Genomic DNA, 24451 nt, shown 5'->3' on the forward strand with positions numbered 1-24451 from the left:
ATATTCGACTATTCAAACGAATATCGAACCCCATTATAGTCTATGGGGAAGAAATGCTCGTTTCAGGGGATCCCACTCTTCGACTCAGGAGAGTCACCAAGTCCACTATGACACCCCAGGAAATGATGCCAAAACCTCTGCAATGCAACTGGGACAAGCAGGGGAAGCATGCCTGGGGGCATCTAACAAGCCCAAGTCACTGTATTACGTTGGGATCCCTGTCAGCTTGCGATATGCGGGAGCTGACTTTTCCTATAGGAATGCATTGACCAGCATTGATTGGCCGAATGCCATACAGAGTATAGCATTCGGCCAATCAACGCTGGTCCTGCCAGAGGCTCGTCTGTGAGGAGCCGGAGTCTAAGTTCGGACCAGAATGGAGATTGCTGTGGACCGATCTTAGACTCCGCCTCCTCTGGCAGAACCAGCATTGATTGGCAGAATGCTGTACTCTGTATGGCTTTCTGCCAATCAACGCTGGTCAGTGCATTCCTATGCCGAGATGTAGCAGTTCTGGTCGTGCGCTCATCTCGACTACACCGGAGATGCAGTCGAGCTGAGCGCACAGGTAAGCTGGGTGACAAAAAGAACTTCCACTACAGCTTCCATAATGGTTTATCCAAGCTTTCCCTAGCTCCTGAATGGCATTGTTCCACTTATGTAGCAATATCGATTAGTGCCTACTTCTATAGCTAAATAAAATGTGGGTGATAACCAGCGTGACTGCAATTCCAGCTTTCATAGTGGTGTGACCCAGCTTCCCCTAGCTCCTGAGTGACATTTTCTTTACTTATGCAACAATCTAATAATTCATAGGCTGCAATAACCAAACATTCAGAATTTTGGACTCTGGGAAAGATGGGTGATAACCAATTGACTGCCATTCTAACTTACTTTCTTACTTTCGGAAGAAAGAGTTATAGAAAAAAAACATCTTAGCTGGATCATATAAGACGTTTAAGGTCAGGTTCACACAGGTTTTTTGGACTGGATTTTGACGTGGTGGCCGCGTCAGAATCTGATCCAAAAAATGGCTAGCCGCGACTGGATACCAGTGCAGTGCATACAGTGCACCAGCATCCAGTCACAGTATTTCGCTCCGGATTAGGCCCAAATCAATGGACCTAGTCGGGTGGGAGTGTCACAAGGTGGACATCCGCCGCGGAATCCTCTTGAAGAAAGGGCATATCACTTCCCATTGATATCAATGACAGGCGGTTTTTTTGAGCCGGATTCTGATGCAGATTCCGTGTCAAAATCTGGCCCAAAAAACCCTGTGTGAACCTGACTATTCACATCACAGATAGTCAAGGGTCTTCTTATTTTCTATTGTTTGGTTTGGTATGTTATATATTATTAATAGAGATGAGCAAACACTGTTCGATTGAATAGATATTTGATCGAATATCAGGCCATTCGAGGTATTCGATTCCAATCGAATACCACGAGGCAAACGCACTAAAAATTTGTATCCCCTCCCACCTTCCCTGGTGCTTTTTTTGCACCAATAACCACGCATGGGAGGTGGGACAGGAACTACGACAACGTAGGCATCGAAAAAAAATCGGAAAAAGTAATTGGCTGGCTAAATCAGGTGACTTCCACTTTCCACTTTATACGAATGGTGGATTTAACATTCGGTTAATTTGAGACTGTGAGACAGGGATAGATGTACAGGCAGGGTTAGCTAGGGATTACCTTTATTTAGAGGGGAATGTCACTCACCCAGCTCTTTGGGGCTCTATCTGGTTGGGATCCCTGTCAGCTTGCGATATGCAGGAGCTGACTTTTTCCCATAGGAATGCATTGACCAGCGTTGATTGGCCAAATGCCATACAGAGTACAACATTCGGCCAATCAACGCTGGTTCTGCCGGAGGCTTGTCTGTGAGGAGGCGGAGTCTAAGATCGGACCAGAATAGAGACTGCTGAAGACCGATCTTGTTGTACTGACATGTTAGAATGATAAGTGATAACAGCGCAGGACAGGGGACTGTAAGACACGAGCCTTTATGGCCACAGGTAGACTTAGCCGGGCAGAGAAAAAGAAATGTATCTTGTATGCGAACTAAGTAAAAAAAAATGCCCCAATGCTAAGACCCCACGTAGCGAGCTACAGCAAAAAAGCGTTGTGGGAAAAACTTTGGTTGCAATGCATTGTGGTTTTTCCAGCAGTGCAGCATATCTGCTCTGCATATTTTTCTGCAGTATTTCTAGTGAATCCCATCCACTGTAAACGCCACAGTTTATGTCATGTGGGGCCCTGGCCTAAGCCGAAATGCAAAATGGCTGTGAAAAAAGTCAATTTTACACAGCTGTTGTGCACCCGAGGGGCTTTTGTTTTCATGGATCCCTCATACATTTCAGTGTTTGGAGGAATCAGGGAAAACAGACAAAAATAGAGCATGTGAATAGGCCCCATTCACAGACATTGAAAGTAATCTCCTTGATATTTCCCATTCCTTTTGAAGCCACTCTTCGATTTGGCTTAGGTCTGGTTCACATCTGCATTTGGGCCATTACGTTTCCCTCTGAGAATAAAGCTCTGCAGGCAGCACTTTTATCTCTGCATTTTTCATGCGGAAATTGAGCAAAAACCATATGGACCCCATTTTAGTCTATGGGGTCTGTGGGTTTCCTAAGGTAACCATTTTTTTTTAATGCAGATTAGGTTTCTGTTCGGGGGGTACCCAAGTGGACTCCTCGAACTGAAAGTCGAACGCAGATGTGAATCTGGCCTTAAAAAAACGCAGCAAAATCTGCAATGTGTGGCCTCAGCCTTAGGGTCCAGCAATCGCTTTTCATCACCCAGTGCCTGATTTTTGGTCTTGATAGACGGCTTCACCATTTTGAACAATCACTGTGAGTATATTTGTAAGTGCTGGTGAAATTTCCAGATTTGGGACCACCTTGGACTTGCACTTGCAACTTCATTTATGTACACAACAAACCTATTACTGCCCATTTTCTCTTTTTGGCACAGAGATATATTTGCACTTGCCCACCGAGCTGCACCCTGCCTAGTACTAGTAGCCATAAAATAAATGTAGATTTCTGTTGAAGCAGATTTTTTCCATATAAATAGCAACTGCAAACCCTTCACAATAAAGGATGTGTCATTATTAATGTATGAAAATACACTAGATATATGTACAGACTTTGCAGCCAAGATGTATTGGATTTTCTCAGTTTTATCCTTCATGCTGTTTTCTCTATACATATTGAAATAGCGACAGGGTAATTTGGGGAATCCAGTATTGCTATTAGATATCAGAGCTCTCCTGTTGTATCTGAGTAAAACAAATTTAATCTTAAGATTGAAATTGAAAAACTGCTGTATGACAATGGCCCAGTGCCAAGGATGGTTCTCCCATAGAGAATATATTCAAGTGGGAACAATACACTAAATTTGCAAATCAAATGTTGAAGTCACTATCCAAAATAGTCCATGCGGCAGCTATGAAACTGGGAGTCAGAAAAAAACGCCCTGGAGCGCCATGAGTATTATCATTAACCCTTTACCACTTGACACTTTGTGATGAAGTGCAGGTAAAAAAGATGCTAATGAGAATACACTGTCTACTAGAGATGAGCGAACACTGTATGGATCAGCCGTTCCGAACAGCACGCTCCCATAGAAATGAATGGAAGCAACTGGCACGTACACTTTGCCGGCGGCCGATCGCCGTGCCAGGTGCTTCCATTCATTTCTATGGGATTGTGCTGTTCGGAACGGCTGATCCGAACAGTGTTCGCTCATCTCTACTGTCTACCAGTAAGTATTTAGACACCAGTGGTGGAATAGAAAAACAACATTTATTCATATTCAATAGTTGGTATAACCCAGCAGATGCTTCCTTACGGATGGTATTGATAGACACAATACTTCTGGATGCCTGGCGAAACCCCTGGTGTATGTGAGCCATCAGTTGGGTGCGGTTTCTCTGGCCAGCGCTCGTCGGTCTCTATATCCCAGTTTCGGGGGTCTGCCAACTCGGGGCACATTCCAACAATCACCATTCACCTTCCACTTCGAAATCACATAGGCCACTGTCGATTTTGGGTAATTCAATTCACTTCCTATGTCCCTTAAGTTTCGACCATTTCTGTGGTACCCCACAATTACCCCTTTCTCGAAATCGGACAACTCTGCACTTCATGGCATCTTGCATGCGACTAATGCCAATGTTTCCTATTTAACGGCAGAAGGCATGACATACATCATGACCGCAGATATCTTCATTTGCATTGGTGTCCAAATACTTATCGGTAGACAGTGTATGATGGTGGGGAACTTTACAATCAACAAATTTGGAAACCCCTTCTAAAAACCCGCTTTTGTACAATCTTTAACACTTTGACGTAACTTTTTATAACAGCAATGTATGACAATTTTTTTAAAAAATGTGTGAAAATGCTACGTCAATTTTAATGCAGAGTAAGGGCCGTAGGAACAAAAAGCAAAAAATAAAGATAAGTGTGAATAAAAGTGCCAAATGAAAGTGCAACTCATCACGCAAAGAATAAGCCCTCGCACTGAAAAATAAAGATGAATGAGTTTTCAAAGATGGGGGAAGGAAAATATGAAAAAATCCGCCGGGCGTTAATATCAATACTACCCTTCATCCTTAAAATGTTAACTGCATATCAAAACAGGCAAGGTGCAGGGAGGCAGATTTACTAATACTGTCTAAGACTCAGGCTCCACGTAGCAAGCCGCAGCCAAAAAACGCTGCCGAAAAGACCACAATGGAAATCTTTTGCATTTTTCTGCTCCGTTTTTCACAGAAAGCCCACCGAGTTTTGGGAAACGCAGATTTTCTGGTGCAGATTTCTCTCTGTGTGGATATTTCATGCTTGCTCTGAAAATACAATATAATTCTACGGTTTTAGTAAATCTGGGCATGAAAAAGACTGGAACCCAAAAACTTTGCCCAGTGGGGAGTGCAGACACTTAGCTCCATCAAGCCCCAGCAGTTTTCCTTGCCTTCACTGTATGACTATAATGTCATTTTTTTTTTTATCAGGCAGCTGAGCAATAAGAGTATAAGCAGCCAGATAATAAAGGGGTAGAGTTCACTGATATTGATATTCACTGGTATTTACTGATAGATATACAGAAGCAAGATAATAAAAAGAAAAATTGCTAATACAAGGAATAATTAAAATATTATTTGCCAGTACACATATGTCTAAAAGAAAGAATTTATTTACGGAAATTCAGAGTTTTTACAGAATGTTTAAATATGACCTATGGCTAGGTAATGTGTATAGGAAATAGGGGATAACGTTATAGGGTAACTGCTGGCCTTTATGTAGGTATAATTGAAATTTCCAAAAAGGCAACGGTTTTGGAAATCACAGTGTATCTGCTATGCATATTTTTCCGCAATTGGTAGATGGGATTTGCTTAAAAATGTTGCGGTTTTTGCCACGGCCATTTGGGGCATCCTCCTAAAGGGGCTATATGGGGGAAAACAGCTCTTAGCAGGCATTCACTGCTCTGGATAAAGTTTCTTACTAATGTACAAGCAGGTACCCCAGGGTCGCCCAGGGTCTTAATGATTACATTTGTAAAGTACAGGTGGGTCATCGAAGTCTCTTAAGTCTACTCCTGCTACCACTTCACCGACTCTGCTCTTCTCCTGCTGAATAATCCTAGAGGACAGCCAGTGACAGAAAGCAGAGAGTCAGAAAGGGAACTGCAGCAGTGCTGTTTTAACACATTGGTGGGCCCTGTGCAAACATTTCAAAAGTGGGCCTCCTCCATCACCATCACCTAGAAATACCCAACCTGTACAAATTATAATGCTCCCTCAATGTCCCCCCCCCATATAGTGCCACTTAGCGGTCCTCGCACAGTATAATGGCTCAGTAGTGGCCCCATACAATATTCCCCTTATATTGTCCTCCTCCAGGTTGCCCCTCACAGATTCATGTCCCCCTACAGGTTTCTCCTACAAATATATGTTGCCAAACACCCCTGGTTGTCCCCACTGTGTCACCCTTCCCCCAAGTTGCCCCTACCCTGTCATGTCCCAGTCAGGTTCACAGTATCATGTCCTCATCCCAGGTTGCCCCCACAGTTTCAGGTTTCCCCACCCCCCAGGTTTCCCCATTGTCATGCCCCCATTGCTCTCATAGTTCCATATATATATATAAACACTGTAATATTAACCTTTCTCCATTCCCCGTTCACTCCTCTCTGGTCCCAGAGTCTTTTAGGAGCAATAGGTGTGATGCAAGTGACCACTACATCGCACCTCCTGCTCCCAGAACAGTGGGCAAAAGACATTGGCCAGGTGGTGAAGCAGGGAGCAGACATCTATTTCATCATTGGCTTCAACTCATCAGTTTCCAGAGGATGCCGATGAGTTGGGGTAGCTCGGACTAACTGCTTTGGACAGCTGGGCAGCAAATGTAGAACTGCCCCGCTGTCAAAAGAATTTTCTCGATCGCCAATCAGAATCCTATCTTTTCCAATCCCAATCGCTCAACTCTAGTGGTGGTGTCTTCAACAGGAGTCTTTCTGCCAGAAAGATGGAGTGACAGTTGTGCTTGCACAGTGCCAAATACAGCATGGTGACCCATACACCCATACATTCTAATGAAATGGTACGGCAGCAGCTCATGGACCCTTAAAAGGATCTCTAGGTCAAAATTAGGAAAGGAAAGATAAAAGGAAAAGGATCTTATGCCATGATGATGCACCACCACCAATCATCATAACTGATATGTAAAAAAAAAAAAGAAAGATATTCATATGGGGCAAGAAAAACTTGTTCAGGCACTAGAAACATTTCTTTCACTCACTCTTGCTATGTAAACAGAAACATAGAGTATAATAATACTACATTTGCTTTATATAGCGTCAACATATTCCATAGCACTGTACAATTTGTAGGGTTCAAGTACACACAAAAAGATACATTACAAAAGAAATAGTCATTTCACACAATGGGACTGAGGGCCCTGCTCGCAAGAGCTTACAATCTATGAGGTAGAGGGGGTGACACAAGAGGTAGCAGGGGCGGCATTGCTTATGCAGAGATCAGACACTTTTGTAATAGAGGTTACTGTCATTACACAAACATAAAACTGTATGAGCCGTCACTAGTCGTGTCCTTTAACATGCAGATGATGCTGGACATATAAAGTTAGTCTGAAATGGCATCATATTGTGTGGGGTAATGTGGGAACGGGAAGAGAGATAAGTTCATTTTAGGGATTACATTAGGAATTGTGATAGGCTTGTCTGAAAAGATGTGTCTTTAGTTTGCGCTTAAAGCTGTAGAAATTGGGAGTTAATCTGATTGTCCGGAGTAGAGCATTGCAGAGAAGTGGTGCAACTCGGGAGAAGTCTTGTATATGAGCGTGGGAGGTTCTGATAATAGAGGATGTAAGTCTTAGGTCATTGAGTGAACGGAGAACATGGGTTGGGCGGTAGACAGAGATGAGGGAGGAAATGTAGGGAGGTGCAGCATTATGGAGAGCCTTGTGGATGAGAGTGATAACTTTATATTTTATTCTATAATGAATAGGCAGCCAGTGTAGTGACTGGCACAGACCAGAGGCATCGCTGTAGCGTCTAGCCTGATAGATGAGCCTGGCCGCTGCATTCAGAATAGATTGTAGAGGGGAGAGTTTAGTAAGGGAAGACTGATTAGTAAGGAGTTACAGTAATCAAGGCGAGAATGAATCAGAACAAGAATAAGTGTCTTCAATGTATATCTGGTACATTATAGGGGTATAGTTGTGTAGTAAAATAATAAAATCAATACAAAAATATTGTCTTCTAGTTTAAAATACTGGACTCTTCAGATTTCCTCCTCCATTGCTAAGCAAGTAAACTAAGACCAGAACAATGGAGATGTGACGCTAGTGTGAACCTAGCTTAACTCCCTTGTATTAGGACATTACAGATACTATAAATTACTGACACATTATCAAATGAAACTTTTGTGGCATATTAAACATTCTGATTATTTCATCTTGGAAATGTGGTAGACACTTTGCTATAGTTACACGTTGTGAACCATGAATATAAAATGCGTGTAACCTGGCAAAGACAAGATACTATAATTCTTAAACTGGAGATTCTGGGAATGTGTAAGCACAACAACATAGTTTAACTTTGAGACTGGTTTATAATAGCGGTGTTACGCAGGATCAGCTGAGGATGGTAAATTTAGAAAAGCTAATTTTAATCTAATAAGGTCATCTCTGAGGCATGAAGACTCCACTAGAAGTCTTCACTGTAAAATCACAGGGGGAAAAAAAAATCCCTGCTGTTATAGGAAGTATTCTTATACTGTATGATGGTCAGGACTGTACAATGATTGATATCTCCAAAATACAGACATTTGTATATGGCCAGTGGACTGTATTATGTATTTTACTTCTTAACTTTCTGTGTTTTAATAAATGAAAAAATTAAAAAATTAATTTAATTCCAAATCTTCTTCCAATCTCTATAAATTGATCTTTGGGATTGTATTGATCAGCTTGAGGTATACTTAGTTAAAGGGAGCAGTGAAAGAGCTGTCCATACTGCTAGGATCATGTTACAGAACAAGCTCGGCATATTCAGTATAACATATCAATTATTGTAAAATCCATATCATGATTCTTTTGAGTGGAAGGTCACACTTTATGATTGACAGCCTTCCTTATGAGCAAGTATAGAGAGATAGCTGTCATTCACTAAATAGGACCGCCCACCGGACTCCTAAACACAGGAATATTAGTTATTTCAGTCAATAAGTTAAATTTATATAGAATCTATTCTCACTAAATAAATATAAATATATATATATATATATATATATATATATATATATATATATATATATATATAGTATATCTCACAGTGCTTTATAGCTGCAGGTCGTCCCATGGGGCCTTAGCCTAAAACTTTTGCACTGTAATGTATGTTTAATACTCTAGCAGCCATATGTACTCCTGTCGGACCCCCATTACAGCTTATGTCTATATGTTGGTATGTGAAATTTTAGCAGTCTGCCTATCTCTTACTCTGGTCCTCCGATGGACCAGAGTAACAGAAAGCCAAAACTAATGTGAACATAGCATTAATTTATTTTCTTGGTTTCTGTTATCGGGCAAAATATGCAATAATCATTGATTGGGCAACACGGTGGCTCAGTGGTTAGCACTGCGTGGAGTCCTGCGTTTGAATCCCACCAGGAACAACATCTGCAAGGAGTTTATATGTTCTCCCCGTGTTTGCGTGGATTTCCTCCCATTCTACAAAGACATTCTGATCGGAAAAAAATGTACATTGTGATCCCTATATCATATATCCCTATATGGGGTTCACAATCTACATGTAAAAAAAAAAAAAATGATTGATTATAACAAAAAATAAATGATTCATGATTATAACATGAAAAGATTGCATGTATGCACATTACAATGAAGAAGCCATATACCTTTCCTAGCCACACAGAAATCTGTTGCGACCTGTCTGTAGAAGTTACAGGTGAGCATTCTGTGACTATGCCTTTGGCACTTTCACATTTACCTACTTTTTTTTAACATCACTTATATCTTGGATGTCGCTGTCGACGCCTCTTCTATTAAAAATGTAATGTACAGCTGAATGTACAGCTTGGAATACCAAATATAGCAGCAGTAACAGTGAGAGGTTTATTCCACACCACACCTTGGTTAACCATGTATGACTTCAGACAGGACCACATACAGATGTATATACACACTTACATTTATTCTGGAAGTATTAGTGGAGCACTTGGAATAGTAATGGGGCAAATGAAGAGTTTCAAGTACCCAGGTACAGCTACTGTGTGTAATGTCACCCCACTGTCATGCTATGGACATCCAAGTGCCCCCAATTAGTAAGGGTTTTTTTTGGCCCCAAGTAGATATTTCATACTGATAACCTATCCACAAGTCATCAGTAAGTAATCTGTGGTGGTGCTACATCTGGACCCTGCACAGATCAGCTATTCTGGGTGCAGGGAGTGTGTGCAGGCTCTCCTGTTCACTGCAGAGTCACATTCCTATTACCAGCAATAAAATACAGGAAAACAAACTATGTTTAATTCTCACTTTATTGTGATTGTATTGTTGCAGCAAATATCTTCTAAGAAGAAGGGATCATGGCACTGTCTGAAGCACTGTGGTGCTTGGTAAATGTTTTCCCGCACAGGACTAGAACTCAGCCCTAGATATTTATACCAGGCTAGATTTGCTATTCTGGGCACAGCATATAGCCAGATGAAAGAGACCCATAATCATAATACTCCTTGCAATTGAAGAGAGCTTTTCACCACCTCCAGTTCTGCATCCCTTAGGTACCATCCCTTTGATTCCAGTGCATTTGGAAATTTATCTATAGCCTCCACCATTCTGGTGCAATCTTGGTGCTAGGGGTGTAACTTGAGGGGGTTCAGTAGCACCAGGGCCAAGGAGCCTTAGGGGGCCCATAAGCACTGGCATTAGAATTGAGATTGCAGCTTCCATCTGGCGCATAAACCAAGGAGACCTATAGATTACCCTAACCACACTATGGTTTGCACTGGGGCCCACAAGAGTTTAGTTACGTCACTGCTTGGTGCAGTTAGTTTCAGAGTCTGATATACTGATTACAATGACTACAATGTCCAGTAGGTGATGTAGGGCAGGCGAATGCAAGGGGCTATTATTCAAAGATTTCTGAGTCTAACCAAGCACAGGCAGCCCAAGACCACCCACTTAAAGGCTATTTAGCACATCAGGCAGCAAAACTAACTTCACCGATGGCTCTGGAATGGTGGGGACTAGCGAAAAAATTCAAGTGCATCAGAATCCACTAAGTGGGGTCTATTAAAGGAGTGATGTGTCCTCTTTAAAGGGATCCTATCATAAAAACCCTTTTTTTATGAGTAACACGTCGGAATAGCCTTAAGAAAGGCTGTGACAGAACTCTCTCCAGCGCCGCCTCCATCTTCATCAGCAGCGTCTTCTTCATCCTATTCTCCCGGAGCAGGTCTCCGACTTCTAGGCTTCGGCCTTGGGCAGAGCAGACTGCGCATGCCCACAGGCCACGAGAAAATGGCCGCTTGCACAGTAGTGTAAAATAGCCTTAGTAGAGAAGAATAACCTTTTTTAAGGCTATTCCGACGTGTTACTAATAAAAAAAAAGGGTTTCTATGATAGGATCCCTTTAAATTCTCTTGATTTGAAAGTACATAAATACTTATTGTTTGAAAAAAATATGTATAAAGTTGTGTAAGGTGACTTGTGAAAAGATTTAGATATTTGACCTTTATTTCGCTCACTTCATGCTATTCCCTATTATCAAGCATTTGCATTTCTGGGAGACTTCACACAGTGCAGTTCTAAAGCCTTATTGACAGAAAATGTTGTGTGCATTAGCAAAATGTGACTCATGTCTAAAAGGTTTTTGAGTGGCTTTTTTTTAACTTTTTTGAATGGTATGTGCAATTTTATATCCAATAATTCACAGAAAACATAGTTTTTAGGGCTTTCTTACCAAGTAATATTTAGCATGAGGCAAAACACATAGAATCAGTTTTAAGTCCACGTAGTTATGTAAGTCCGCATAATTATATAAGTCCACGTAGTTATATAAGTCCACCTAGTTATATAAGTCCACGTAGTTATATAAGTCCTCGTAGTTATATAAGTCCATGTAGTTATATAAGTCCATGTAGTTATATAAGTCCACATAGCTTTAAAAGGTCCATCATTGATGGAGCAGATGGATAAAACCAGAGATCGGGCTGACATCCTCCAGATAAATAAATCCTTATAATCAGTCTTGCAAGGTCACCATCCAAACTGGGACTGAAAACCACAGAATTCTCCATCCTTCAATCACTAAGGAGTTAATGCTTCAGTCTTCAGTTGCCATTTTGGTATTGCACCATCCACTCTATCATTATTCTATGGTGAACTCTTTGCAGCAGCTGAAAAGCACACCCTCATATAGTGTAACTCTACAACCAAGTAATAATAATAATAATAATAAAACATTTTATTGTTGTTATTATTAATTATTATTATATTTATTTATTTATTTATATAACACCATTAATTCCATGATTTACATACAGTACACAAAATATACAAACAGATAGAAAAAGGAGAAAATGAAAACAAGGAACCTCACAAAGGCTTTCCTTGGTTGCATCATTTTATTGTGCCTGCCTTTTTAGGGAGAGTTCACATGGAGTAACGTGCCGCGTGATGTTGCATGTATACGGCGTGTGAGACTTTGAGCGCCGTATATGCTCCCATTGATTTCAATGGGAGCCTGGATCGTATACACCGCGTTATTTTGCGGCCGTGATTTTGCAGCTGCAAAATCACGGCCGCAAAATAACGCGGTGTATACGATCCAGGCTCCCATTGAAATCAATGGGAGCGTATATGGTGCTCAAACTCTCACACGCCGTATACATGCCACATCACGTAGCCCGTTACTCCGTGTGAACTCCCCCTTATTGTTAATTCTCTTGGGGTCTGGACCGTGATCATGTCACTAACTTGTGCCTATGTTTAGCCTTGTGACTAATGGCTTTTTTTTGTTTTTTTCTCAGGCAACCAGATAAAATAGTGGTTGTATGGACTCGCAGGAACAGAAGAGTCTGCACCAAGGTATGCTTATCTGGCAATGTTGCTTGTTTGCATGTTTATTTTAATGGAGAAAACCAGACTCCTTTGGGAGTAGCTTATCTCCCACAAAAACAACATCCTAATCCCCCTGGAGAGAACCATATGTCTGGTCAGTGTGCTATCCGGGTTTTTCCCAGATAGCACACTGATTCATTCATTTCTATGGGCACGTACATATAACAGCGAATAACATGGTCGTGTTGGGCCGCAAAATATCGAACAGGTCCTATTCCTGTCCAGTTTTGCGGCTCTGTTTCCGTGGCCTCCTATTCATTGAATGAAAGGGGTCGTGGAAGCTTGGCCAGCACACCGGTGATATCTGTGTGTCGACCGTGCACTGCCCGTGCTCTTTATTTATGGCCACCACTTTAGACTAAGACCCCATGTAGTGAGCCGCAGCCAAAAAGCAACCATGGCAGAAATGCATCACTTGTTTTCCGCAGTGCTTTTAATAGGAATTCTATCTCTTATATACCGTATATGTAAAACGCCAACGTCTCCATATAATTGACTCACTTCGATTTTCAAAAACACAAGAGATTTTTTTTCTTTTCTTCAATGGATGGGATTAGCCAGAATTACCTTAATTACTCTTTTCCCTTACAATAAAAATTTGGGGGGCGATAAATAATTTATTTCAGACAATCCTGCTAAAATCTTTAGATGCTTTTTTTTTTTTAAAAAAAAATATATATATTTTTGGCGACAGAAAAGTAAACAGTACATTAATAGTATATACGTATATATTGTTGTGGGTTACCTGCTCATGGCGCAGATCGTGTATCCTTAAAGAGCAGATCTGGGTGCGCTCCATATCTGTCGCTAGTTTCTGTTCTTTTTTCCAATGTGACAATTTAACTAATGACATTGATAAATGTAACCTACACAATCTGCCATCCGCATCAGCTGTTATTATGTAAGAGCACTGACACCTTCCATTTCCTATGACAGTTATCTCAATGTTCATGTCACTATCTGAGAAAGTTTATAGAAAATCTGATATGCTCAGAAAATGTTAACATGATGTGTCCTACTGCAAGCTGAAAATTGTAGTCTATTGTATTTACTCAAGACTAAGTGCAGTCATTCTTGTATATATAACGTTTCTCTCCCCTGTTGCTTCAGTCGCTGCAGGTCCTCAGCATGTAGGAAAGTTTTCTATTAGAATTCCCCACTTATCTCGGTAGGAAAGGTGTATGATGATCCATGTGTCTTCTGTATGAAGTCCATCAGTGACTCATCCTGATACCTTCCATCAGGGGGTCTATACATTAAAATACACTTCTGGTACAAAGGAGATTGTCAGAACCCAGTTCTCATTTCAGAAATCTTTCTTTAAGGCTGGCTCTTGTTTAGGATAATTCCTTATTCAGGTATCAATGAAAAACAAGAAGGCGTGATGCCCATTTTTCAGCACATTCATTTCAGTGAGGCTTTTCACACATGTATTATTTTTGCCCATTGTGGCAACCACATTGGTGCATTACTAGTCATTGGGTCTGTTTTTAACACTACCAAAACGGATTTCAATGAGTGACCACCATTAAAAAAAAAAAAAAAAAACCTATAAAATTCATCTTTTTTTTTTTTTTTAAACATGAATTTTTTTAAAGTTTGTTAAAGGGGATGACAAAAAAATGTTAAAAACAGTCAGACATGGGAGTAGGGGCTTAATGAAACTTTGCTTTGCTTGACAGAGAGAAAGCGGAGTGTTGAAGAAGCACTTTTAGACTACTTCAAAGAAAATGATACTTTTTGTGTTATTTGGGAAGCCCCTAAATTGGTGATCAGAGGGATTTTCAACAACTTCAGGTCCATCCAAAAAAAAAAAAAGAAAAAAAAAAGTAATATTGAAAGGAGGTTGATACACTTCTTTTGCAAATTTCTAAGCTTGAGAGTCAACAAAAGAGATCAGCAGCTCAGGGGGTCCGTTCGGATCTTGTGTTATGCAGAGAGAAACTTGAAAATTGCCTAAACTTAAATACTGCCAAGATGGATCTTTCTGCCTCCCACAAGCACTATATACATGACAAATAAAGGCAGCAAACTGATGGCCTATTTAACAAATAATAGACATATTCAAAGTTTCATATCTGAGATTACCTCCACATCTGCAGAGTCCTTCAAAAACACCTCAGACATTGCTCCAGAGTTTTGCTCTTTCTATCAGCTTCTATGTGATCTGAGAACTAGTCAGACCCCTACTGAGGAGTTTGATCGCAATGCACTTGCACATAGATGTCTCCATTTGCTAGTCCTCCTCCGACTCTCGATGTTCACGTTTTGATAATTCGTAAAACAGCAAAGACCCTACTAAATGTGGTAGCTACTTGGTCATATCATTATTCAATGTGGATGTGAAATTGTTTGCCAAATTACTAACAAATAGGATGATCACCCTCTTACCTGACTAGATTAACCTTCGACAGACATGTTTTGGGTCAGGTCAGGAGGGGAAGCACTATACGATACACATACTGTACGTGATCCAGTCTACTGGTTAGAGAAAACTCACTTTCAACTGATGCTGACAAGGCCTTTGAATGGATGGACTGAAATTGTATGACCTTGGCCCTTGAGAGGTTTGGATGAACTCCAGAATTTCTCCATAAGATTATGTCTCTGTACTCTATGCATAGTGCCAAAGTAAGAGTCAACGTTTTCCTATCCAAACCATTCACTATTAGAATTGGTACCAGGCAGGGATGCCCTTTATCCCCCTACAGTTTGTTCTAACTATATAGACCTTAATTCAGAGCCTGAAACAGGAACCAATTTGGAAAGACTTCAAATTAGGTGACAAGATCCACATAACAGTGACATTCACAGATGATCTTCACATGACTATTACAAACCCAACTGAGGCTCTCCCACCTTTAGCTAATCTATTTGATCACTTTGGCTCCCTTTCTAATTTTATAATGCAAGCAAATCTGGTGCCTTGTGTATCACCTGCCCACAGAAACTGAAGACAGAACTAGGCAGACTATCCCCATTTCCACTTCAAATTGACTCGGTTAAGCACCTCGGGAGAACATTAACTGCATTTTCCAAACAGTGGTACAATCAAAACTATGCCTTGCTGTTGGCGCAAATTAAGTCCAGAATAACCTCATGGCACATACAGTATGTTTCTTGGATAGGTAGAGATAACCTTTTGAAAATGCTGTCCCTTCCAAAAATCCATTATCTCTTCAATCACTTGCCATACCACTCCCTAAATCTTTCTTCACCTCCTTAAAGGTTTTTTTTTTTTTACCAGCTATGTTTGGAATATCTTTCATCTTAGAATGGGAAACTACCAAACCAAACTCTAACCTTACCTACGAGATTTGGAGGTATTGGTTTTTTGAATACTTGATTGGTTCACTCGCTCCTTGTCTAGATTATATGTGCCCGTGGAGGAATCCACATTAAGTCTCACTGACTCAATTAGCGGTCTGTGAAGACCTGTTTTGGCAAATGACACTAAACTTAGCAACTCTTGTCAATGGACTGGTTATTTTCTACCCATCCCACACGATCCAAGCATTAGTGCTCTCAAACAAAATATCTTTGGCATTTGTCCAGCTCATGCAAAAGTAGCCTCACCACACCCTCTCTCTGTAGGTGTCCCCCAAGGCTCCATCCTAGGACCCCTCCTGTTCTCCATCTACATCCTTGGCCAACTCATAGAATCTCATGGTTTCCAGTACCATTGCTATGCTGATGACACCCAAATATACATCTCTGGACCAGACATTACCTCTCTGCTGGCCAGAGTTCCAGATTGTTTAACGGCTGTAGCCTCCTTCCTCTCCTCCCGCTTTCTCAAACTCAATATGGAGAAAACGGAGTTCACGCAAACCATCTATCAAAGTCAATGGATCCACACTTACCCCTGTCCCACAGGCCCGATGCCTTGGGGTAACACTGGACCCCGACCTATCCTTCAAGTCACACGTTCAAACCCTCAACACTTCCTGCTGCCTCCAACTCAAGAACATCCACCAAATCCGCTCCTTCCTCACCCCTGAAATGACTAAGACGCTCGTCAAGGCCCTCATAATCTCCCGCCTAGATTACTGCAACACATTTCTCCATGGACTCCCAGCTAACACCCCTGCCTCCCTCCAGTCCACCTTAAACTGTGCTGCTCGCTTAATTCACCTCTCCCCCCGATCTTCATCAGTTGCTCCCCTCTGCCAGTCCCTCCACTGGCTATCATAGCCCAGCAAATTGTGCAAGCTACTAATATTAACATACAAAGCCATCCACAACCTGTCCCCTCCATATAACTCGGACCTTATCTCCTGCTACCTGCCCACACGTAACCTCAGATCCTCCAATGACCTCCTACTCCGCTTTACTCTCATCCATTCCTTACACAACCGTCTCCAAGATTTCTCCCGTGCATCTCCCATACTCTGGAACTCCTTACCAAGACACATAAGACTGATCCCCACAATCACAGGCTTCTAGAAGGCCCTGAAGACTCACCTATTCAGGAAGGCCTACAACCTCCAATAACACTACTGCGACCACACCACCATCTGAATTCTCCCCTTCTCCTTCTGTCTATACCCCCCTTCCCTCATAGATTGTAAGCCCACTGTGCCAGTCAGTCACTGTTACTTTTATATCTGCCTGTATATTTTGTGTACTGTACGTAACCCCCAAATGTAAAGCACCATGGAATTAATGGTGCTATATAAATAAACAATAATAATAAAAAGGAGCTGGCATATGACTTGACCCTCACAGACAGCGCTTTCCCCTCCTATTTGGAGATCATATCACAACTAGGGTTGAGCCGATCTTGAGATTTCAAGATCGATTTTAAAATCTGATTTCCGATCATTTTCCAGCCGATCTCGATCCCGATCTCGATCGTGAAATTTACTCGATCGCCAATCGGAATCCGATCTTTTCCGATCCCGATCGCTCAACCCTAATCACAACCAAAATTTGCTTTAATGCATTACTCAATCCATTAAATGTATATACCTGGGAGTGCTGAAATAAGAATGTAACAAACATTCAATTACATGGCTGGAGAAAATATTCCAAAGAGACTTCATCCTTAAATAGTCCCTAAGCCCTTCTAGATGAGTCTGCATTCAAGAGTCCACTTATATGCTCTCAAATAGATGGTACAAAACACCAATTTTTCTCCACAAATATTCCCAAGAAATATCCCCACTCTGCTGGAGATGGCTTAAGCAGCCAGGCACCTTTCTACACCTTTCTAGGTGGGTATGTGAGTGAATCCCTCACTATTGGTCCCAGTTCCCAGAAATACCGGATCACATCTACTGTATAGGTCCACAGTATCTCTCTTCCCTCCATTACCTTCTTGAATCTCTCCACTCTCCAAAGGATTCTACAAGCACTTATGGCGTCAGCGTCTTTCTATACCTATAGCACTCATTCCCCTTTACTGGGTCACTATAGCACCACCCCAGATCTCATACTCAAATTGTGTTGATAGAGGAACTTTCGCACCTTGAACTGCTCTCTTACCTTAAATATAAGTCAATTTGGGTACAACGGTTTCTCCTTCTTGAGACTGCTTCCATAAAATAGCTGTGGAAAGAATTACCCAATGAATGGAATCTCAGCAGACTCATCCTCCCCCCCCCATTATGAACCCCTTCTCTATTTCCTCTTATCCTTTATATTATTGATACTCTGATGATCTTTATGAAAGATATGCCGTACTATCTATGCTGAGATATGACTGTTTCTAACCTTCATGAGCAAATCCTTAATAAAAAGATATTTTACAACGGTTTTGTGAATACAGCCTAAGGCGTGAATATCTAAGCAATGATGAGATGATATAAATGAAGTCATCACCGCCTGTCTTGTTAATATAGAAATGCATGATCTACGGATAGAAGTATAGCTACATTTTCTGGCTACTATGGAGATGATAACCAGATAATGTAAAATCCGATAAATACAAACATACAAACTATACATCAAGGAAAATGAAATGAGCTGAAAAATCTACATGTAATATATATATATATATATATATATATATATATATATATATATATATATATATAGTCCTATGAAAAAGTTTGGGCACCCCTATTAATCTTAATCATTTTTAGTTCTAAATATTTTGGTATTTGCAACAGCCATTTCAGTTTGATATATCTAATAACTGATGGACACAGTAATATTTCAGGATTGAAATGAGGTTTATTGTACTAACAGAAAATGTACAATATGCATTAAACCAAAATTTGACCGGTGCAAAAGTATGGGCACCTCAACAGAAAAGTGACATTAATATTTAGTAGATCCTCCTTTTGCAAAGATAACAGCCTCTAGTCGCTTCCTGTAGCTTTTAATCAGTTCCTGGATCCTGGATAAAGGTATTTTGGACAAACAATTCAAGTTCAGTTAAGTTAGATGGTCGCCGAGCATGGACAGCCCGCTTCAAATCATCCCACAGATGTTCAATGATATTCAGGTCTGGGGACTGGGATGGCCATTCCAGAACATTGTAATTGTTCCTCTGCATGAATGCCTGAGGATTTGGAGCGGTGTTTTGGATCATTGTCTTGCTGAAATATCCATCCCCGGCGTAACTTCAACTTCGTCACTGATTCTTGAACATTATTCTCAAGAATCTGCTGATACTGAGTGGAATCCATGCGACCCTCAACTTTAACAAGATTCCCGGTGCCGGCATTGGCCACACAGCCCCAAAGCATGATGGAACCTCCACCAAATTTTACAGTGGGTAGCAAGTGTTTTTCTTGGAATGCTGTTTCTTTTTGGACGCCATGCATAACGCCTTTTTTTATAACCAAACAACTCAATCTTTGTTTCCAAAATGAAGTTGGCTTCTCCAAATGTGCTTTTGCATACCTCAGGCAACTCTATTTGTGGCGTACGTGCAGAAACGGCTTCTTTCTCATCACTCTCCCATACAGCTTCTATTTGTGCAAAGTGCGCTGTATTGCTGACTGATGCACAGTGACACCATCTGCAGCAAGATGATGCTGCAGCTCTTTGGAGGTGGTCTGTGGATTGTCCTTGACTGTTCTCACCATTCTTCTTCTCTGCCTTTCTGATATTTTTCTTGGCCTGCCACTTCTGGGCTTAACAAGAACTGTCCCTGTGGTCTTCCATTTCCTTACTATGTTCCTCACAGTGGAAACTGACAGGTTAAATCTCTGAGACAACGTTTTGTATCCTTCCCCTGAACAACTATGTTGAACAATCTTTGTTTTCAGATCATTTGAGAGCGGGCTGTCCATGTTCGGCGACCATCAAACTTAACTGAACTTGAATTGTTTTGTAGAAAGAAATGGTCCAAAATACCTTCATCCAGGATCCAGGAACTGATTAAAAGCTACAGGAAGCGACTAGAGGCTGTTATCTTTGCAAAAGGAGGATGTACTAAATATTAATGTCACTTTTCTGTTGAGGTGCCCATATTTTTGCACCGGTCAAATTTTGGTTTAATGCATATTGCGCATTTTCTGTTAGTACAATAAACCTCATTTCAATCCAGAAATATTACTGTGTCCATCAGTTATTAGATATATCAAACTGAAATGGCTGTTGCAAACACCAAAATATTTAGAACTAAAAATGATTAAGATTAATAGGGGTGCCCAAACTTTTTCATAGGACTGTATATATATTTAAGTACATATAGCTTTTAGTTTTAGTTTTCCATGCAGACATCCCTGTGTTTCGACACAGAATGAAGCCACTCTGCTCCGCCAGCAGCTGTATTGCATGCATGTAAACTTCATGTAAACAAAGCCATGTCTCTATGTATCTCTGGCCATGGAAACTCCCTCAGGCTCCTCATCCCTTTCATGGCTTTACAAATGGAAGTTTTGCTTTGACAAGGGGCTGAACACTTACCTTTCAATAAAAATAAAAATGTGCAAGGTTGTCAGGACATCAGTCTAGACTTGCTATTTCCGTGTCACATTATGTTTTATATGATGGCAAAGCTCATTGCTGGTATTAATATCCTCATATTTTTAGTACTGATATGCATAAGATTCTTTAAGACCCCACATAGCGAGCTGCAGGAATAAAACACTACAGAAATATTGATACTCCTTTAACGTCTTCTCTTTTTTCTCACACTTTATATTCTATAAGTTGTCTATAACTTTTTGCTTTGTAAAATGCCTTTGTAGTATAAATATGCCTTATATACTGTTGTATTCAGGCTCATAGCTGGCAGCCGGGAATCAAGGACCCGTTTCGTGGATCGGTTGTCTGGGCTGTACCTGAAAATGTGGACATCACAGCAACACTATATCGAGTAAGTGACGAACATAATGCAAATAATTCATATTTAAGAATTCTGCATCAATTTTGATACTGGATACTTATATAGGTTTTTAAATTTCCCCATGTACAAATGTAAGAGAGATCACCCAAACTTCTGCAATTGGCTGTAGTGTGATATATTATCAAAGACAACAAAAAACTATGAAAAATCATTGAAAAATTTGATTTCATTTGATTTTGTTGTGATAAAAAATGATTACAGAATATATATATAATACAGATATCACACCTATTAGTCTATAAGACTTCAAGCTCCAAAAATTGTAATTCATTTTCTCTGTAGGCTTAAAATGAATGTGACACCTATGTTTCTATGTATGGAAAATACAGATGTAATACAATGTAATCCTGCTTGTGACGATAATGTGATGAGTGCTGAGACGTGAACAGGAAGTGTCAGTCTTATTAGGGTTAGTGTTCAGAGTGAGAATTTCAGGATTTTTATAACATCTAGATATCATATAAAGCCAGCAATTCTCACTCTGAACACTAACTCATTATAAGACTGAAACCTCCTGTTTTGTGAAGATCACATCTGAGCATGACACAATTTAATAAAACAAAAGCATCATCAATCCTTAAAGAGGACCTTTCATGGGTTTGGGCACAGGCAGTTCTATATACCGCTGGAAAGCTGACAGTGCGCTGAATTCATCGGCTTTCCCGATCTGTGCCCCGGGTGAAGAGCTATTGGTACCGGTACCGTAGCTCTTCACAGTCAGAAGGGCGTTCCTGACAGTCTGTCAGGAACGTCCTTCTTCACAGCAGTGCCTATAGCGCTGTACAGTGTGAGCGGGGAGGAACGCCCCCTCCCCTCCTGATAATACTCGTCTATGGATGAGCACTGTGAGCAAAGGGAGGAGGCGTTCCTCCCCGCTCACACAGTGCAGCGCTATAAGCTGTGCAGAAGGACGTTCCTGACTGTGAAGAGCTACGGTACCGCTACCGATAGCTCTTCACCCAGGGCACAGATCGGGAAATTCGACAGTGTGCTGAATTCAGCGCACTATCGGCTTTCCAGTGGTATATAAAACTGCCTGTGCCCAAACCCATGAAAGATCCTCTTTAAAGAATATCTTTAGCTTAAAACAGATTTGTAATATCACACTTGAACACCATTTTGCAGTTTGTGTAAAGAGACACTGCAGGATGTAACACGTTTACCGTAAACTGTGCAAAGAAATCTCAGAAGAACATTTTACTCAACTTTACCTTCTCTAGTTTGGAGGATGGGGGGATCTTTTTACTATTTGCTTTAAGCAGTAAATTGGACAGCAGTATAGCTGGAAGGGCTCTTCAAAAAAAGTTTACTAACTTAGTAAAAAATTTGCTTCAGTCTCATGAGTTCCATTTCTTAGCTCTGGTCCTTAGCAGCAACCTGCAGAGCTGTATTCACAATTCTGCTGATCGATGTTTCACTGTTTATTGACAAGCACATGCCTATGAGCTTAGCGCATGCCTAAAATATCAAACAACTTTACTAGGAATGATTGTTACTAGAGATGAGCGAACAGTGTTCTATCGAACACATGTTCGATCGGATATCAGGGTGTTCGTCATGTTCGAATCGAATCGAACACCACGTGGTAAAGTGCGCCAAAATTCGATTCCCCTCCCACCTTCCCTGGCGCCTTTTTTGCACCAATAACAGCGCAGGGGAGGTGGGACAGGAACTACGACACTGGGGGCATTGAAAAAAATTGGAAAAAGTCATTGGCTGCCGAAATCAGGTGACCTCCATTTTAGACGAATAGTGGATTTCAAATCCGGGTCATATGAGAATGTGAACTTTGTGACTATGAGACAGGGATAGCTGTACAGGCAGGGATAGCTAGGGATAACCTTTATTTAGGGGGGAATGTTATTAAAAATAACTTTTTGGGGCTCTATCGGGTGTGTAATTGTGATTTTTGTGAGATAAACTTTTTCCCATAGGGATGCATTGGCCAGCGCTGATTGGCCGAATTCCGTACTCTGGCCAATCAGTGCTGGCCAATGCATTCTATTAGCTTGATGAAGCAGAGTGTGCACAAGGGTTCAAGCGCACCCTCGGCTCTGATGTAGCAGAGCCGAGGCTGCACAAGGGTTCAAGCGCACCCTCGGCTCTGATGTAGGAGAGCCGAGGGTGCACTTGAACCCTTGTGCACCCTCAGCTCTGCTACATCAGAGCCGAGGGTGCGCTTGAACCCTTGTGCACACTCTGCTTCATCAAGCTAATAGAATGCATTGGCCAGCGCTGATTGGCCAATGTATTCTATTAGCCTGATGAAGTAGAGCTGAATGTGTGTGCTAAGCACACACATTCAGCTCTACTTCATCGGGCTAATAGAATGCATTGGCCAGCGCTGATTGGCCAGAGTACGGAACTCGACCAATCAGCGCTGGCTCTGCTGGAGGAGGCGGAGTCTAAGATCGCTCCACACCAGTCTCCATTCAGGTCCGACCTTAGACTCCGCCTCCTCCGGCAGAGCCAGCGCTGATTGGCCGAAGGCTGGCCAATGCATTCCTATGCGAATGCAGAGACTTAGCAGTGCTGAGTCAGTTTTGCTCAACTACACATCTGATGCACACTCGGCCCTGCTACATCAGATGTAGCAATCTGATGTAGCAGAGCCGAGGGTGCACTAGAACCCCTGTGCAAACTCAGTTCACGCTAATAGAATGCATTGGCCAGCGCTGATTGGCCAATGCATTCTATTAGCCCGATGAAGTAGAGCTGAATGTGTGTGCTAAGCACACGCATTCAGCACTGCTTCATCACGCCAATGCATTAGCCAGTGCTGATTGGCCAGAGTACGGAATTCGGCCAATCAGCGCTGGCTCTGCTGGAGGAGGCGGAGTTTAAGGTCGGACCTGAATGGAGACTGGTGTGGAGCGATCTTAGACTCCGCCTCCTCCAGCAGAGCCAGCGCTGATTGGTCGAGTTCCGTACTCTGGCCAATCAGCGCTGGCCAATGCATTCTATTAGCCCGATGAAGTAGAGCTGAATGTGTGTGCTTAGCACACACATTCAGCTCTACTTCATCAGGCTAATAGAATACATTGGCCAATCAGCGCTGGCCAATGCATTCTATTAGCTTGATGAAGCAGAGTGTGCACAAGGGTTCAAGCGCACCCTCGGCTCTGATGTAGCAGAGCTGAGGGTGCACAAGGGTTCAAGTGCACCCTCGGCTCTCCTACATCAGAGCCGAGGGTGCGCTTGAACCCTTGTGCAGCCTCAGCTCTGCTACATCAGAGCCGAGGGTGCGCTTGAACCCTTGTGCACACTCTGCTTCATCAAGCTAATAGAATGCATTGGCCAGCACTGATTGGCCAGAGTACGGAATTCGGCCAATCAGCGCTGGCCAATGCATTCTATTAGCCCGATGAAGTAGAGCTGAATGTGTGTGCTAAGCACACACATTCAGCACTGCTTCATCACGCCAATACAATGCATTAGCCAGTGCTGATTGGCCAGAGTACGGAATTCGGCC

At 41.6% G+C, this 24451-nt stretch overlaps 1 protein-coding gene across 4 annotated transcripts in view; it reads left to right on the top strand.

Annotated features, from left to right (window-relative positions):
• EHBP1L1 (EH domain binding protein 1 like 1) overlaps positions 1–24451 on the top strand; it is a 78911-nt gene that overhangs the window by 15772 nt on the left and 38688 nt on the right. For all 4 annotated transcript variants that reach the window (XM_075281579.1, XM_075281581.1, XM_075281580.1 and 1 more), the window contains exons 2-3: positions 12584–12641; positions 20854–20949. In XM_075281579.1, coding sequence (XP_075137680.1) covers positions 12584–12641; positions 20854–20949 — 154 coding nt within the window. The remainder of the gene's footprint in view (positions 1–12583; positions 12642–20853; positions 20950–24451) is intronic.

This window comes from Leptodactylus fuscus, chromosome 7 (assembly GCF_031893055.1).
Source record: "Leptodactylus fuscus isolate aLepFus1 chromosome 7, aLepFus1.hap2, whole genome shotgun sequence".
Classification (NCBI taxonomy): Eukaryota; Metazoa; Chordata; class Amphibia; order Anura; family Leptodactylidae; genus Leptodactylus; species Leptodactylus fuscus.